The 18835-nt window shown below is 53.8% G+C and overlaps 1 protein-coding gene across 1 annotated transcript in view; it reads right to left on the reverse strand.

Annotated features, from left to right (window-relative positions):
• The window catches only part of RBM19 (RNA binding motif protein 19), a 141831-nt gene that overhangs the window by 20485 nt on the left and 102511 nt on the right, over positions 1-18835 (reverse strand). The window contains exons 22-23 of the mRNA XM_003274428.2: positions 15870-15975; positions 1769-1889 (exon numbers count right to left, since the gene is read on the reverse strand). Of these exons, the coding sequence (XP_003274476.1) occupies positions 1769-1889; positions 15870-15975 (227 nt within the window). The remainder of the gene's footprint in view (positions 1-1768; positions 1890-15869; positions 15976-18835) is intronic.

Here is an 18835-nt window from a genome sequence, read left to right on the forward strand (position 1 = left end):
TGAACTCTGTGGGAGGTGCGGTGGGAGGAAGGAGGAGTCTGGGAAGACCACAGGCATGGGCAGGAGGCAGTGTTCTGAAGCGTGTGGCAGCTGGGCTAGAATCAAGGGGCTTCCCTGCTATCTCTGGAGTTCCAAGTCCACTTGTGGGGGATGCAGTCCTGCTGCATTGCTGAGACACTGCTTCTCAGAAGCCCAGTCATTTCGCCCTAAGCAAGACCAGTGGCCCCACTGGATGGCTCCCATCTCCGTAAGAGAAACTGTTCCCAACGTGCTGCCTAGTTTGGCAACAGAGCTGCACCAGTCAGGCGAGGAAATAATCACTCCTGGCTCCAGGTTCCATGTCTACACAGAGAAGTGGGGTTGGGGGATGCTGGCAGCAAACACCCCCAGTCTGTGCCCAGGTGACACCTGAGGCCCTGAGCTGCCCACAGAGAAGGGATGGATGAGGGCACAATGGCGGCTCCATCCAGGAAAGCACCTGAGATCTGGGACCCAGGCGACAATGAGGTGGGGAGGAATGCGGTGGCGTGCCAGGAAGACCTCAGAGTACCACGGGTGGCACCACAGACAGGACTGTTCCCCATCATGGAGCCTGGCTTTTCTGGGCATGCAAAAGGCAGAGAAGCTCCCCAGCTGGGTTACCCATCGCCAAGTAAGCGGGATCCAAAGTGGGTGGAAAGCCAGCCGCTGCCCTTTTGCTGCTGGGCCCAGGCCACAGTGAAAGCACTTCTGTGATGGGAGGCGGAGGTGTGGAAATGGGGATCAAGGTCAAGTACCCCTTGATATCCCAAGTTTGGAGGGTGTGTACCCGACAGCAAGGGGCACCTGCCATACCTTCCATGTGCCCAGGGTAGAGCGATTCTTGGGGCTGTCTCGACCTCTCCTCACCTGACTCAACACAACCTCTTGGAGAAGACGAGGCCCTGCCGACCTCATCTACTCCCTCTCTCCTCCCCTCACCTCCAGCCATGCCGGCCTCCCTGTTTCTCACACATACTGAGCTTGCTCCAACCTTGGGGTCTCCCCTGCCCCTGGCCTCCTGCTTAGGCAGCCCTTTGTTGGGTACAGATGTCACCTCTGCAGTGAAGCCTCTCTAGCCCACCTGATGAGGAATGTGTCCCAGCCTCTTCCACCTCAGCCTAGGGCCCTACTTGGTTACTGTCATGTGGGTGCATGAGGGCACAGCGGGCGCTCAGTATTTTCAGGCCACCACCTGAATAGTCACTGAGGCCACATGACACCACCAAGGTGGGTAAGAGGTGAGTGAGACCTGTGGGCATCAGCCCTCCGGCAGAAAGTGGACGGGGTCATGGAGGAAAGTGATCAGCAGGAGTGTGGTCCCCAGGGCTGGTCACCAGGAAGGCTGTGAGCATCCCTGCCCTGCCGGACACTGGAATCTGAACACAGAGCACTGTGAGGACAGAGCCAGCAGCCACGAGCTGTGACCTGGCAACCTGGCAGGCAAGGAGGGATAAACACTCTGACCTCTGTCTCTTCCTGCCAAGGCCCCCAGTGACCCAACCCGACTGCAACCCAAAAGGGCACAGAACCCAGATGCTTCCACATAGGCCAGCCTTCTGGCAGGGAGTGCCCAGAAAGGTGGAGAGCAGGTCTGGAGGGGCTGCGGGAGGATGCCCAGCAGGAGGTGCTTGGCAGCCCTTGTGCCCATAGCCTGCTGAGTCGAGGGCAGTTCTCTCAGATGCGCCACCCACCTCTTGTGTTCCCTAGGGGGCCCATGAGTCAGCCCAGAAGACCGTTCCACTCCTACCGTGAAAGTGCGCAGCCGTCTTCCGCCGCAGGGCCTGCAGGGTCACCTCGGAGTCGGCCCACTCCAGCACCAGCCTCCGGCCGTACAAGTGGGTGCTGTGACACAGGGCGTTGAAGGCTCTCTGCAGAGGGACAAGAAACGAAACTGCACATCAGCTGGATCAGTGCGGCAGACACTCCACTCTGCCTGCCAGCTGCCTGCCCGCGTCTCAGATGCCAAAGCCCAGGTTCTGGCCCCATGACATCTGATCTCCAGCGAGGGTTTGGGGAGCGGTTGGGAGCATCTATTTAATTAGTGGGTTGCATTCCCAGGGAGAAAGCTGCAAGTGACTGAGCAGTCAATATATCTGCCGTCTGGGCTGTAATTGGTGCCTGGGCCGAGGCAGCCATCTATTTGCCACGTGTCATCCGATCTGTGGAGGGCGACCCCATTAGTGGGCTCGCCTCCCACCCGGCTGTCTGCACGGTGGCCACTTCAGAAAGCTGAGCCCTGGCCGGCCGCTGGACGACAAGCGTGCAGGCCTCTGGGTGTCACTGGGTGTCGCTCTCCTTCACTGCCCTGGTGACTCTGTCCCCCACGCTGCTCTTGAAGGGGCCCCTTCTATCTCTGCTGACAGTGCCCTTTGCCTCCTTGCTGGTTCCCCCAGCCCTGCGCTCCCAGCTCCCACCCCCAGCTCAGCAGCCTGGGTCCTGGCACAGGCTGTTCCCGCTTACTCTTTGCCGTTCCCGAATCCCACATGCTGCCTGGTTCCCTCTTTCTGCTTTTTAACAGCTATACTGAGACAGAATTCACATACTGTATACACTGCTTGTCTGAATACAATTCAATGGGTTTTAGTATAATCACAGAGCTGTGCAAAATGTCATCAAATCAATTTTAGAACATTCTCATCACCCTCAAAGGAAACCCCACACCCCTTAGCTAGCAGTCCCCCAGCCCCTGGCAACCACCAGTCTGCTTTCTGTCTCTATGGATTTGCATATTCTGGACATTTCATAGGAAGGGAATCATACAGTAGTGATCAGTACTGTCTTAAGCATCGCTAGGTCTCAAGTTCAATGGCACTGCACGGGGACGCCCTAACTTGATGGGCTCATCCCCAAACACTCCCATGGCACAGAGAGGCCATGAGCTTAGTGGCCAAAAGCTTGGAGTCTGAGGTCACCCTGCCCAGGAAGGACAGACCCTGCAATTCCTAACTTGAAGATCTTGGGCAAGTTAAATAAATCTTCCTGGACTCTGTTTCCTTTTCCATAAAACGGGTATGTTCATATATGCCAATCTCAAGGGTTCTAGGGACAAAAATGAGTTAACAGCGTCTAGAACAGTATGGGCACACCATAATTACTCAATAGATGTTACTTCTCATTGCTGTTGTTTTGTTACCATAGACATCACATTTGCAGCTGCTTTCTCTCAGCAGACAGCTTTCGGGCAGGCATTGGTTTAAAGAGCAGTAGGCTCCAGGTGCTTGAGCATTGGCAGTGGAGAGCAACAGTGGCTACGAAGGCCCTTTGCTTTGCTTCTGCGTTGCAGAGAGCACCAGTGGATACAAGCAGAGGAGGGGTTTGCTGCTCGTTTCTTTTATGCCGTGAGGCATCATGTAACGGGAAGGGCCTGGATGGGAACCCATCCAACTGTGCTCCTTATCTACAATGTAGCACTTACGGTCGGACCCTGTCCCGCAAGAGGGGCCATGTTGAGTCCTAACCCCATGTATATGTGACCTTATTTGGAAATAGGTAGTTGCAGATGTAAACAGTCGAGACGAGGTCATACTGGAGAATGGCAGGCCCTGAGCCAATGACTAGTGTCACTGGATGGCCATGTGAAGACAGAGACACATGGCGAATGCCATGGGGAGATGGGGGCAGAGACTGGGTGATGAGTCTACAAACCAAGGATGCCAGCTGTCTCCAGCAGCCAGGGGAGAGGCACCAAACGGGATTTCCCTTGGAAGGAACCAATCCTGCCAGCACCTTGATTTTGGGCTTCCGGCCTCCAGAACTGTGAGACACATTTCTGGATTTTTAAAATGTTTTTTGAGGCAAGGTCTCACTGTCACCCAGGCTGGAGTACAGTGGTGTACTGATCATGGCTCACTGCATCCTCGAACTCCTGGGCTCAGGCAATCCTCTCATCTTGGCCTACCGAGTAGCTGGGACCACAGGCACATGCTACAATGCCTCGCTAAGTTTTAAATTTTTTGTAGAGACAGGGTCTCCCTACATTGCTCAGGCTGGCCTTGAACTCCTGAACTCTAGTGATCCTCCTGCCTCAGCTTCCCAAAGTGCTGGGATTACAGGCCTGAGCCACTGTACCCAGCCCATTTCTGTGGTTTGAAGCCATCTGGTCTGTGGCGTTTTGTTACTGTAGCCCTAGGGAAAGGACGCAGTGCCCTTGGGTAATCAACTGCCACATCTTGAGCCTCTGTTTCCTCATCCCTGTTGGGGCTGGCTGTGGGACTTACACGAAACAAGCAGACGGCAGCACATAATATACATTTAATAAACAAATGAATCCGAAGAGACAAAAGGGAGGTGACTAGAACATGCATCTTTTTAAAACTAGACATGCAGCCAAATTAAAGAAATGCTTTGTTCTCCTCTGTGCTGTTCTGAGAAGGACCAGGTGCAGAAAACTTTTTCTTTCCTTTTTTTTTTTTTTTTTTAACTTTAATTTAAAAAACCCTTTCTGACTGCCAGCAGAGCCTCTGCATTTTTTTTCATGTGGATATAAAAATGCATCTGGACTCCGAGCCGAAATGGCCCATTCAGAGCTTTAAAACACACGCGTTCTCAGCTGGCGAGGCAGAGAAATGGCTTGACTAGGGGAGCTGGGGTTTTAAGACGGGGGAGAGGAATTGGTGGGGAGTCTGGTGTGGCGGATGTTCCAGGGTCCCTGAGGAGCTGTGGTTCCGGGGACACGGTGGGGTGGGGGTGGCCAAGGGGATGCATCTGGTGAATGCTAGGCTGGAACTCTCAAGAACGGAATAAGATCCCAGGAGGTAGGTCCGGGTGAGAGGCCCCAACCTCAGCCTCTCTGATTCCCACTGTCAAATTTCAATGTTTCTTTCTCTCCCTTGGAAGCCAGTTCTCCATTCCTGTACCACAGAAAGCCCAGGAGATCTCTATTCATTGCAGGAGTCACTAAAAATTCCCTCTCCTGGCTTCTTTGCGACATCACCTCTCACAAATCTCTCTCCTCCCTCTGCACTCCTCTGACACGTTATTGGCCTCTTTCTGGAAGAGCTCTTCACAGTAAGAGGGGAGGGGGCATGGCAGTTTAGAGGGTGGGCTCTGCTGCTGGCCTGCCTTGGTTCAATCCCTGCTCCAGTGCTTATGAGCTGTGTGATCTCAGGCAAGCTGCTGAACCTCTCTGAGCCCGAGCTTCCTCATATGTAAAAGGAGGGCAGCAGCAAAGAGTAGTGAGAATTCAGAGAACCGTTAAGTCTGACACTTAGAACACTGCCTGGCACATAACGTGTCACTTAAGATTGGCTGTTATTATGATGATGTATGCTTCCACTTTTCATTATCAGGCTAAAGAGCAGGGAGAAGGGAAGGTAAGACACAAAAGCTCTTTTGTATTTGAAGTTAGAGCACAATACGTGGTTCTCCAAAAATAGCAGAATTACCCTGCTGAGTTCTAGTCCCTGCAGGTTAATACGAAATCAGGTTGCGTTCCCGAGTGCCCACTGCCTGGGTGGCTGGAATGTGGTGGCCTCAAACTGTCGCAGGCGGTGTGAGGACAGTGATTTGAGGCTAAAATTGGCCTTGGATAATCCAGAGTAATTGTGTTTCATTAAAAGAGCGTAACGAGAGCTTGTTATATTTGACACATTCTAGGGGCAAGGTGGGTGGGGAGGAGGAGGAAGATGCAGGCCTGGGCCTCAAGGGGCTTTCGGGTTGGCACAGAAAAGACTGTGAGGAGCTTGGAAGGTTCCAGCCATCACAGAGGGAAAAGTGCAAGGCAGAGAGGTCCATTAGCAGCTCCTCCCTGGTGTCTGCCTACACTTGACCCCATTGAAACTTGACCTCCACCTTCTCCCAAGCGTTTTTCTAAACCTCAGCTGCAGGCATGGTGCTCCTCTGCCAAAACAGCCCCCGGGCTTGTTCATCTCAGGAGACTGAGGAGTCACTGGACCTTTGCTCCTCTCCAAGTCTGGCTCCTGCTGTCTGATTTTCCTTTTGTGGCGTCGAAGGCCTTCTTAGCATGGATGGATCCTATCTCCTAGCTCCACGGAACTCCAAGCATATGACCTCAGCCTACTCCTGAGAACAGACATTATTCTCCCATTTCAATGAATGGGAAACTGAGGCACTGGCCAAGGTTGGTATGCAGGTCAACTTCCTTCTCCTTCTTCCTTTTTGGCCTCTACACGTTGTCTCTGGCCCCTTACACAGACGGCCCAGGGAGGGTTCTGCCCCTCCTGCACAGGCAACAGCCAGGCACCCTTCCTGTGCCCTGGATACCCGGCCTCCATTTCCAGAACCTGCTCCCTGCCCCATAATGCTTTCTGTGTGCCAGTCTTCCTGACTCAACCTTGAACCCTGGAGGGAAGGTGCTCCATGCTTAAGATCCTCAGCCTGGTGCTGGGGCAGAGGCCACTCAGTCAATGGTCACAAAGCACACTGTGGCGTCTCCTTCACTGGGAGTCCTGAGAACACATCTCCAGACTGGGGCAGATGGTTAGGCTGGTCCTAGCTGGGGACGGAGGGCTGGCTTAGATGTCCTGCCACAGTTCCCTTCAAACCCCTGTACTTTACAGACTACAAACGCAGTGGGGATAGGAGTATGTCCCGTTCTGAGAGAGCAGGCAGTGCCCGACCATCTAGACGAGTGGGACATTTGGCCTTTTGAAACGATACACAAAGAATCTTGGGTCTGGCTCTGCTCCCAACATGCCTGGCTTGGGGCTTTGCAGGACGGGAACAGGAACCTGCACCACTAGGGCTCGAGAGATCGCATGTCAGACCCCCAGATGGTCTGCTGGAGAGGCCTGAAGATCCAGCATAGAACCCTGAGGATGCAGGAGTCCAGCAAAACGAATGTCACAGAAGAGAAGCCACCCCCGCTCTTGGGAGCACTTCCTGCCATCACTGATGGCCAGGGCTGGTTATTCCTGGTCCCCCCTCCCCCATCCTCTATGCTTTGGAAGCCGACTCCGCACAGTGTGACCAGGGCTCCCTTGGCCTCTGGTTTCTACTGAGGTGAAGCAAATGGGTGGCACTGCTGGGAGATTGGAGGAAAGAGGGGAAGAGGGAGGAGAGAGGTTGGTGCTGCGTCCCTGCCCCTCCGTGCAGGGCTGTAGCTCCTGCTCAAGGCCTCTCCTCGGCAGCTCCAGCCCTGGCTTTCCTTCCAACCCTCCTCTTGGCCTAAGGGAGACGACAGTTCTGGGGGCTTCGCCATCCCTGGGGAATCCCTTAGCCCTGCCTATGCCTCCGTAAACGCCTCTTCATTCACACCACCTGGGGGTGGGGGTAGATTCTGTTTCCTGCCAGATCCCTGGCAGGATCTGGAGTCCCTTTGCCTTGACCGGGGGACAGTTGGATTTCCTACTTCAGATGGGGTGTCTTGCATGCCTTGGCCCTACTCAGAATGTGAGGCCTACCCAGGAAAGCTCTGAGCAGGTCTAGCCAGACTCCAGGGCTGCCCTCATGATCCAGCTCTCTGGCTCTGCTGTCCTGAAATCACAGCTCTTTGAGCTCCTCTGACTCAAGCCACGGACTCCAGGCATCAAGAGGCCTGGCCTCCTGCCGCCTTTTCTGAATTCCCTTAGAAGGCAATCTGCTAAGGTGGTGTGGGGTTGACAGCCGCAGGCTAGACTGTGGCCTGGCCTGGCGGCCTCTTTCAAGAACTGGGAAGGCATTGGAAGGCTGCCAGTGCAGCACTGGGCCTGACCTTTCTGCAGCTTCCCTGGAGATAGACCTCCTCTCAGCAACAAAAGGCATTGCACGCCCTTGGCAGGACTCCCATCCCAAGGGGCTGCAAAGAACTGCCCAGGGCCACGGCTTCTGGGCACAGCTGAGGACAGTATTCCTGTCTTTAGAACTCTAAGGCATTCTCCTGGCCCCTTCTGCTCCTCAGGGAGCTGTCTCTGGCAAAGCCAGAGGGCTGCATCTCTCAGCAGACGCTAAATCTGTCCAAACAAGGACAACACCAACCCCTCCGAAATCCGCTGTGCCCCCAACACCTAGAGTAAGTGGCTGGCACTGTTGGGGGCTCTCTGCAGAGGTGGTCAAAAAATTGAGGCCAAGGACTTCTGGGAGGAGGGTCTGCCTCCCTGGGGTGTTTTAACGCCATCACCCTGAGAGAGAGAGAGATCCTTTCCTTCGCGTCCCAAGGCTCCCACTGTCTTGTGAGTAAGCTCTCAGCAAACCTCACTAGCTGCTTCCGTCCTTACAGGGTAGCTGTCTGCTAGGCAGGAGTTTGCCCAGAATAAGTCAAGCTCCCTGAACAATCTTGGGTGGCTCCCATCCCGGTCCCTTCCCAGAAATGACACCATGGAGCTGACGGTGAACTTCTAGGACAGACATTCAGGGTCCGCTTCTGGGCGATGCTGTCTGAACTCTTCAGACAAAGAGGGTCCTCTCCCTCTCATTCATTCATTCATTCATTCCCTAGCTCGCTCAGCTCAGTGCAATTCAACTCAAAGTCTCTGGGGAGCTGATTGTGAGGCAAACACACGAGACGAGGAGACAAAGGTGGGACACACTTCGGACCTCTGCAAGTTTATAGCACCCCTGGGAGAGGAAAGAGAGCCACTAGGGAGAGAAGGCCAATGCCAGGGACCCAAGGGCACCAAGCCACAAGGCCACGGGCAGCACGGGCTGCTGAGGCTCTGGGCTCCCCTCAGGCACAGGCCTGGGCCTGCTGCTTTCAATAAACTTCTCTGAGTTTTCACTTTTTCAACTGCAAAATGGGGATGCTTCAGCCTCTCAGAGCTGCTGGGAAGCATAAATAAGACAGCAACTCTTCCTTTAGCCCAACGCCTGGCATAATGGGAAGGGCCTAATTCCTGGTACCTGTTGCTGGTGCCATTTGTGGTAAAGTTTTTTTTTTTTTTTTTTTTTTTTTTTAAATTTACATTATTTTAGGCTGGGTGCGGTGGCCCATGCCTGTAATCCGAGCGCTTTGGGAAGCCGAGGCGGGGGGAATCACTTGAGGCCAGGAATTCGAGACTAGCCTGGCCAACATGCAGAAACCCCGTCTCTACTAAAAATACAAAAATTAGCTGGGCATGGGGGCGCACGCCTGTGATCCTAGCTACTTGGGAAGCTGAGGCAGAAGAATCGCTTGAACTGAGGAGGTGGAGGTTGCAGGGAGCAGAGAACGTGCCACTGCACTCCAGCCTGGGCGACAGAATGGGATTGTCTCAAAAAAAAAAAATTATTTTAATGCTGTTAAAAGGGAGGAAGGCTGTCAAACTTGGCTGGGAGTTTTACCTTTCCTTGATGACTAGTACTGCCTGCTGGATAAATCTGAAATGAGGACGTCTGAACCTGAGCCCTTCTTACTCTGATCTCTGTAGGACTGTGCAGTCCTCAGTCTGCACAGAAGCTCCAGGGACATAATTAGCAGGGGGGTCCGTCCTGGCACTGCGTCTTGGCCACAAGGGCTGCTCACCTGCCCGTCTGAGGAGGGCAGCCTGTCCTGATCCCAGGTCTCAGCCCATACATATGTGTGCTGGCTGAGCCTGCCTTGAAATGCAAGCTCGGGATTCAAACATATTTTCAATTCCTTCAGGGCTCTGCTGAAGAAAACTTGGCAAAAGCCCACAATTACAAAACAGTCATGAGCGCACATCACATGCACACCTGAACAGAAAAGTGGGGACAAAACTCCAATTCCTGAATTTGCTTTCAGTTAACATTTTGGGACACATAGGACAATGGACACCTAGGTTTCAGGCTGCAGCCCCTCTGATCCCCGGGGGTCCAGAGGAACACTCAGCCACCCTCACTTCTTTGGTGTCATGTGCCACAGCCTGTGTTAAATGCTTTGCATGCAACATTCTGCTTCATCTTCACAAATGCCTCAAGGGCAGCCTTATTATTGCCTGTGTGGGGACAAGTCACTTGGGCTAGAGGGATCTGAAGTCCCTTGTCCATGTTCTCACAGCTGCAAAGAGGCCGCTTGATGTCACAGGCCACACTAACCACCGTGCAGCATGCTCCTCCTTCTCTGCACTCAGTTTAAACAAACATGTGTTGAACGCACACCACTCACAATCTAACAGCGATGGCTTACTGTGCACACAACACGGCCCAGCACTGTGCTGGGTGCGCCGGGCACCCGGCGAGGAGGAAGGCTGTCGCTGCTTAATGAGCTTTGTCCAGCTCGCTCATCATTGGTCCCTTCCACTACAGGTCCTGTTTGGCTAGAATCTTCCAGGTGAAGACAGTAGGCTGACAGAACATTCCTCGAGAGGCCCAGTGCGAGCCTCTGCCAAAACACTAGCATCCCCCAGGCTGGGGAGGGCCTGGGCCACATATCCACATCCCTTCCTCTGCCCCCACCCTTGGCAGAGTGGAAAAGTGAGAAGTGAGGAAGGAGACATTAACTGGTGCGACCCTACAATGAAAGCTGTGGTTGTTTACCACAGTGAGAACAGCTCTGCCTGCCAACGCCAACCACCATCGCGTCTCCCTACCGCCGGCTCCCCCCAAGTGTTTATTTAAGCCAACACATTGCTCTGCTAATCGGATAACATTCCATGTGAAAATAGACCTTTTAAAACAACAGCAGCGGCGGCAAATAAAAACAGCTGCAACTGCAAAAGTACAAAGGCACGGCAGGCCTGGGGAAGGGAAAAATTAAAGGCGCATTGCATAGGAAAAAATTAATATTCTGGCTTCTGGGCTGCAAGTCTATTCTTTGTGGTCTTCCCCTTCCGTGTTGCCCTTCCTTTCTTCCTTCAGGACCAGCCTGGTCTGGGTAAAGAGAGAGGAGGTGGTGGCTTCTAAATGGAATCCCAATGGCTATTGGTGGCCACTCAGCCAATGGGGATGAGTGTACCTGGTAGGGAGTCCCCAGTACAGCTGCCCAGGTGAAAGGCTGCTGCCTTCTTGGTGAGGCTACTCCTGGGGATTGGCATGGCTGGAAGGCAGCACGGTAGTGTGTGCTAGTACGGGCAGCTGACTGACTGCCCACTCCTCCTCTGGGGGCTAGGGGGAGTTGATTTCATTCTGGACTTGTTCCCAAGAGAAGTTTTAAGGGACAACCTCTTGGCCTTCCTCCAAAGTGTCCCTCTAATTGCAGAGTCCTTCTCCTTGGTGAGGTGTCAGGGCTGGGTGAGAGGTGGTGGGCATGGTAGGGAGAAGGGGCACTACCCAGAGCCTGGCGTGGAGATACACAGAATTTAAGTGAATCAGTGAATGAAGGGAGGAGGAATCCCTGAATACAAGCTTTGGAATTAGATTTTTCCCAGCTCTGCCAAGTACCACTATATGATCTTGAGCAAGCAACTTTATCCCTTTGAGCCTTGGTTTCCCCAGCTGTCAAATGGCCTCCTACCACCTATCTCCTAGGGTCCCATGACGATTAAAACTTACATATTCAAATATCCTATACCATCCCTGCCAAATACGGGCTTCCAGAAGTTGATAGTTTTTATCAACTCAAAGATATTGCCCTTTTAGAAACTTCCAGGTCGTGCGGTCCCCTGGTTGTACGGCGCTGATGACACAACTGACAGCTGTGCACACGGTGTAGACCCAGGCCACCCAGGAGACCACTGCATTCAGGATGCAGTCCTGCTTGAGTCCTTGACTTCCTACACCACCCCCATTCTCCTTCCCCCATCAACCTCTGTCCCCTGCTTCCCTCCACATGTAGGGAAGGCTCTTTAAGAAATGCCGGATCATCACACCTGGAGGTTTAGATAACACCAGCACTTTCAGAGGGACTGACATTTACTGCCCGGGACATCAGGGGCTGATAGAATATCCTAGGGTGGGAGAATATGCCAGCTCATCGATCCTGCTTCCTCTGAGCAGGCCTCTGGTCACCAGGGCCCGTGATGAGGGCAGATGGTCAGGACCTACCCCCAGTTCACTGGAGCAGCTCAGTAACAGACCGGGGTCTGGGCTTCCCATCAATTCATAGGGCTCCACGGTGGCTTCAGTGCTGGAGCTTAGCAAATGCTCAGCAAGACTGGGGAGGGAGACTGGATGCAAATCTCCCGCCTGATGCTGGGGCTGCTGCAGGTTGGGGTGGGGCAGTGCGAGTGCGGTGAATGTCACATACAAAGCTGGCGCGCTCACAGGAGCCTCTTGCTATTATCATCAGTTGCCTGGTTACTCTGAGCTCTGCCATAACAGCCTTCGAGGAGCCTCTTGCTAGGATTCTCTTTCCAGTTTGGGGGTATGTGTGCTGAATCCAGAAGGGGCTTGATGGATATCACAGAGCCCTCGAGGATATGCACAGTGGGATGTGGGTCTCATGGAGAAATGTCAGACAACTCAGAACCCCTCAGTTCAGGGACGGTGGAGACGGTATATGCTCAGGGCCACAGCAGGGACTGTGGTGTTGAGGGGATGCCTTAACTCTTCTATCCTCTGTCAGCAGGCAAATGGACTGGTGGATGATGGCGAAAGAGCACTGTTCTGGGAGTCAAGATACTGGGGATCAAGCCGCAGCAATGGCCCCTCCCAGAAACCATTCATTTCTCCACTCCTTTTCCAGCCTCAGCTACTACAATGAGCTCGGCTGCCCCCTCCTTTCAGCCTATCCCAGTCCCTTCTTTCCTCCCATCTGAGGATTGCTGGGGCAGACCTCCTGGCTCAAGAGGCGGCTGATGCCAACACAGGGGGCAACTATTTATCTTCATTGAGGGTGCCATGACAGGAAATGGGATCAATGCCCTTGGCAGGGAATCTGAGTGGGTCAGGGTTGAACTGAGCCCTGGGAAGGGTTTCTGAAGGAAATCTCCTTCCCTAAGAGCTTCAACAGGGGGAGGATGCATGGGAGCCGGCCCTGAGAGGCTGGGATCATGGACGATCCTCTACCAGCCCTGGGTTCTCACTAATTCCTTCTGCTGAGATAGAAAAGATCACCAGTGCTTTTGACTCCATGTCTCTGGCAGTATTGCTCTTCCTCTTCAAACTCATGGCCACCCTCGAGAGCTAACTAGATACTTACAATATTCAGAATCCTATTCACTAATATGCAGTGTGCACGATTCTATGGGTCAGCAGAGAGCGCTAAATGTTCCACTCAGAAGACAATAAAGTTCTCCAGACAGACCTGGAGCCGGGGAGGGAGAAAGCAATGGCAGCTTCCCCAGGAAACAAAAAGAGCAAAGGGATCCTTGCAGGAAAGATGTGCTTGTGATGGGCTCCTCCTTCCTGGAAGACCAGTGCGTTCCGTGGCACAAGCCCCAGTGTGGGAGAGGGAAGAGTCACTACAGGGATGGAGGGGCCAGAAATAGCCACCTGACAGGGAGAAGGGCCAATCCTGCAGAGGCTGTGAGTTGAGCCTGTACTGTCCTCGGCTGCCCTTTCTCCTCCCGGAGTAAAGGCAGGGAAGGGATGGAGGGGGAGGAGCTGCCACCTCCATAAATCACTAGAGGGCTGTGCTGGGCTTCAGAATGAACATCCGCAGCCGGGCCTGGGGGTGCCAAGTGCGAGCCACCTGGGCACTGGGTGAACTTCCTCAATGGCACTCACTGCCTTGATTACCTGGGAGTCCACCTTCTATCCTAATAAAGTTGAAGAGCAAAACTGAGCCAACAGTGACATGTCAAAGGGCTCACAGCTGGGGCCCAGCCCTGGTTGGACCCTCCATGTCACAAGGGCTGTGTCAACTCAGCATCAACCTCTCGGTGCTGAAAGAGGGCTTCCAGTGAAGGGGCTCCGATGCCTTTGCTCTCTGCTCTGATCAATGGCTGTGATCCCCTCCACCTCTGACAAGCCATTCAGAACAGCAGTGAGCGTTTCCTGGAGGTGCACCCATTGGGCTTTAAATTTAAGGTTGGCATCACAAGAGGCCCAGTGGGTGGGTGAGAAAAGAGGCCTAGTGGGTGGCCAAATAAGAAGGGAACACCCTTTCTTATTTCAGACCATCACCACTGTCACCACCAACGCCTTCCGCCTCCTCATCACAGCCAACAGCCAGTATGTAGGGGCCAAGCCCTGTTCTAAATTATCACCGCATCCAAACCTCACAATGACTCTGTGAAAATATGGAAAACCCTATGACTATTTTACGAGGGGGGGAACTGAGGCACAAAGAAAGGATGTCACTTGCCCAAGGTCACACGGGAGATTCGTGGCAGCCCTGGGGTTCAAACTCAGGCAGTCTGGCTTTGAAGTTTGTGTTGTAATGACAAGCTCTCGCATTGTTCTTTGTAAGAGACATTTCTTAGGAGCAGAGAGTGAATCCCTCATTTCTTCCCCAAGCACAGCCTCCTATAGGACCTCTGATATAAGACAGATGACAACACTTCTACACCATCACTGCCCAATCCTCTCGGATACCCAGAGCTCAATGGAATGCAGTGGAGAAAAGATGCTGCCCTGTACTCTCTTCTGTCCACAGAGCATCACATGTGTGCACGAATCCACGGACCAAGGGTGGCTCTGAAGGAACCAGGCTGGTGGCAATGAGAAGGAAATGGTGTACCGGTATCGAGTAGCCACCACATGCCAGGAATGAGTCAGTGTCTCCCATGCATCACCTGCCCTAACCCTGGGAGGGGAGCGCAGCCATCATTCCCGTTTCACAGATCAGAAAACTGTGGCACAGGGAAGGCCAGTGTGGGTTGAGCTGCCGTGGGTGGGAGCTCTGAAAGGCAGCCTTCCGCTGCTGCCCTGAGCCAACGCAGGGCACCACGTGCCTGCCCCGCTGTGAGGGTGAGGGCCATGACCTACTGCATGCAAGGTGTGTCCCCTGCTGTCTCTGATGAGAGGCGAGGGAAAGGCTGCCAGCCAGGAGAGAGGAGCAGATGTCCAGACAAATATGGCCATGTGTCAACAAAACAGGCATTTGAGCTCAAGACTCTGAGACAAAGGTGGCTGGCGAGGCTCTCCGAGGGTCCCCATGTGCCTTCTCTGCCTGTGCATGTTCCCAGGGCCCACAAAGGCTGCAGCTGTGTCCCGGAGCTGCCACCTTTGGCTCTGCACAGCTGACCCACCCCCTGGGCCTCTTGTGATGCCAGCCTGCTAAAGCCCAATGGCTATGACTCCAGGAAATGTTCACTGTTATTCTGAGGAACAGCTCGTCAGAGGTGGAGGGGATCCCAGCCATTAATGAGAACTCCTTGTCACTTTATTTTAGCCTTGAGGAACAGTGAGGCTGAGAGAGGGGACAGGCCACCTGTGGGCAGAGCTCATGGAAGGCAGCCCCCTGTGACAGCTCTGCAGCCACCTTCCTTCTGGATTCTGACCTGGAGCTCAGTGCCACGAGGGCAGTGGCTTCTGTTGTTCACACAGGCTCTGCTCCACATCGGCAGCTGGGCCCAGCACCCACTGCAGGAGCAAAGCCTGACTGTGCTGCACTGAACCAATTTGGAGATGCCGCCTTGCTTCAAAAATAAAAGGTTCTCAAGGAGCCTGGAGAGATTTTGGTACGCACGCTTGCATGCAGCTGCACCTGCCGGGGCTGACCTCACAGATAACCAGCACAAAACAGAAGCCCTGGCCATGAGCGGAAAAAAGGAAGGGAAAGACGCATTCCTGTGGCTGCTTCTTGGGTGTCTCTTACTCTCCTTTCCAAGTGCTCTGCCCTCTCCACACTGTTCTGAGTGGCATTTCCCATACTGCCTACCCCAGGGGGCCACCTGAACTGAGGAATTTTCTTGATGATGTGGAGAGGCCTGGGAAACCCATTTGCTTCCCATCCCCAGTTTATGTCCCAGGTTCCTGCATATGTGAAACCGGGGGAGGGAAGGGGACACAGAAGCTGCCCCTTCCTCCAAATACAACCCTCCCAGGATCTTCTCCAAGGATGTTGTACACATTAAGCAGAATCAAAGGCAAAACAAGAACACCTGCATGGGGAGGTGACTCTGTGTGTGTTAGCGGCCTGGCTGCCTCTCCTACAATGGGTACTGGAAAGCGGAGGCCCGGACAGGTGGGGAACGGAGTCACGGTCTCACCTTCGCATCCTGCTTGGTGAGGAAGTCCACAAAGCCGAAGCCTCTGTGTGTGCCTGTCCCAGTCATCTTCTTTGGCAGGCGGACCGTCTTCAACTCCCCGAAGGTGCTAGAAACAAAAGGTAAGACATAGGGGTTTAAGAATAGAGGCATGCAAGGGAGGTCGGAAAGGCAGGACTGATTCTCACACGTAAATCCCTTTGGGTTATAAAAGACAAGTGCATGCAGGCACACAGACGCTCGCACATGTCAGCTCAGGGGCATGAGCGGCCTTCTCCTCCCATGCCCGGGCCATCAGGCAGGGCAGGGAGGAAACAATCAGGCTAGAGATGTGAATGGAGAATTTTCAGTTCCTCTGCAACCAGCCAGAGACTCCCTGCCCCCATGGGGCCCCACTTCCCTGTGGAGTAACTATGCACTGGGGAGGACCCTGCCTAGTACACAAGTAGCCAGGCTCCGGTTGGGGGGCCTGGCCAGGGCAAGGGGCTGCCCATGTGTGCGAGTCGGGGCTCTGGACATGTGATCAGCAGGATTGCCTGACCTTTCCAAACTGCCTGTATGTCTGAGCTGAGCACACGGCGACCCCAGGCTGAGCAAATGGGATGGGGCCCTTTCTCCTGGAACTGGGACCTGGGACATGTGTTTCTTCAGCGCTCAAATGACACGCAGCTACTCCCTCTAAACCCTGCTTCCCCTCCCTCTGAGCTTTCATTTTGGTATCTTCTAAGCCAAAGTCAGGTAAAGCTCTGGAGAAGAAAATGGCTTGGCTCCTCCTGACAGGGATCAAACTGGTAACCACAGCCTTGGATCATCCCCCCTGGTTCCCTCCTCTCCTCTCCTCCAGGTTAAACCTTTGAGAAATTGTAGGACAAAGGGGTAGGGCTTTCTCAGGCCTCCCTTGCCTCCCTGTCTCACTTCCCACCCCCCAATCCCTTCCTAATGTCCATTTATCAAATATATACGCACAAATTGCTACCGATAAATATTTAATGTGCACGGCATCTGAAGAGAGGTATTATTTTATTTGAAAATCTACACACACTTGCGGCCGCCTGGGCACTCACACATATGCACGATGGTCTAGGATGCTTCGGGGCCAAAGACCGATTGGGTAAAAAACACAGTAAAGGCCGTAAGCTCTCGTGAAATGATATAAGCTAAATCCGCAGCGTTAACCCACAACCCTGCCAGCATGACCAGGCATCTGCCAGCCCAATTTCTGAAGGCAGGACGGTGTGTAAATGCGGCATTATGAATCCTCAAAATGAATCTGCACGTCTCCTCGGAGCTCTCCCCAGCAGCTCTGCTCCCCCCTCCTGGTGCCTCCTCTGTGCAGGCAACGAGAAACAGCAGAGAGGCACTGGTGACAAGGCCAGCCTCCCGGGGAGGGGAAGGAGCCAGGAACTCGGGGAGTGGAGCCTGGTCAGGTTTCTCTGATGGAGGGGGCCGGGGCTGGGGACCAGAGGCTGGGCAGGTGGGGACAAGGTGAGGTTGGAGAGCTGAGGAGTCAAGTCCGCAAACCCTGCTTCATTCTGCCACCTAAAGGCGGATGCATCCCATGACAGACACTGTCTCTCTTCCCTCCACCAAAGCCCCTCTGCCATGCTGGCTTTGAATAGGGAGGGCAGGGCATGGACAAATTTTCTTGTAGGCTCGTTCAGATGAACGGTTCTTTGGGTCTAAGTCTTCAGAAGCCCACTGGGACCACAGGGATGGCACATCCGGTGGCTAAGGGGCTGGAGCCTGAGAGCGTTCAGAGCTGGTATGAGGCAACTGAGAGGCACAGGGAAGACCAGGCTGGGTGCTTTCTCAACACGGCCATAGACAGCCACTGGGTGAGCTGGTTCGTCCGTCCCTGCCTTGGCCTCACCTAACTGCACTAGCCCCGAGATGTCTTTCCTGAACCCTCGAGGCTGGGGTGACTGTCCCCATCCACAGTGTCACCACTCACTGTCCTCCCCGACCAGGGCTCTGTGGGGTGCACGCCTTCCCTGGCCGGGGCTAGGGCTCAGCTCCGCAAGAGTCCAGGCCCCATCTATCTTGCTCATCACTGGACCTGTGGCAGTAAGCCCAGCGTCTGGCTCAGCGTAGAAGCCTGAAGGTATTTTGGAACGAATAAACAAGCAAATGGTAGCCCTGGAAGGTAGATATTACCATGGGTAAATTATACTTACCCTCAGAGGGTGGTGATGAGGGTGCAATGAAATACACATAGAACAAATGTGAACTATTGTTAGCCTTATCATTCCCATGTTACAGATGAAGAAACCGAGGCTCTGGGAGCCAGAGGTCCCTCCTCACAGGCAGCAGCGTTAGAATGTGAATCCAGGCATGTCTGACGTTAAGCCCAAGCTCTCTTTCTGCTGCACAATGACTCAACCCCCTTGCATCATCTGGATGGGGACTGGCCACTTGCAAGAGCTGGGGCCTCTTTCTTCCCAAGTCTCGGCCAGGTCTGGGGTGAAGCAGGAAGGCCCCATGCAGGGTGGCTAGGAATGCCCTGTGTGGACTCCCAGGGGTCCAGTGACTTCCCTAAGACCACCAGGCAAGGTGGGGGTAGACCGAGTCCCAGTTCCTTTTGCCCACACTGTGTGCAAACCCTCTACTTCTGCCCACAGGGCTATAATATCCTATCCCTTGATGGTCTCAATGACCTCTGCCCAGATTTCTGGTAAGCCAGACTCTGTGTGTGTGTGTGTGTGTGTGTGTGTGTGTGTATGAGAAGGAGAGAAGGGGTTGGGGGGTGGTGTGAGAGAGAAAGAGAGAGAGAGAGACTGTTGAGGTTAATTCCTTCCTCTCTGCAGCACATTGCAAGCTGTGGATGCTCTGTGCATGGTAAGCAGCTGAGGGTCCGGAGAAAGGCGAGAAAAATAATTAAAAGGTAGAGAAAAACGCTGTTGAGGAGAGGCTGCAGAAGCCATGCTTTTGTGGCCTGCAAAAGTGGCATTTGAGAGTTCAGCAGGGAAAGC

The sequence above is a fragment of the Nomascus leucogenys genome, chromosome 10, assembly GCF_006542625.1.
Source record: "Nomascus leucogenys isolate Asia chromosome 10, Asia_NLE_v1, whole genome shotgun sequence".
NCBI classification, from domain to species: domain Eukaryota; kingdom Metazoa; phylum Chordata; class Mammalia; order Primates; family Hylobatidae; genus Nomascus; species Nomascus leucogenys.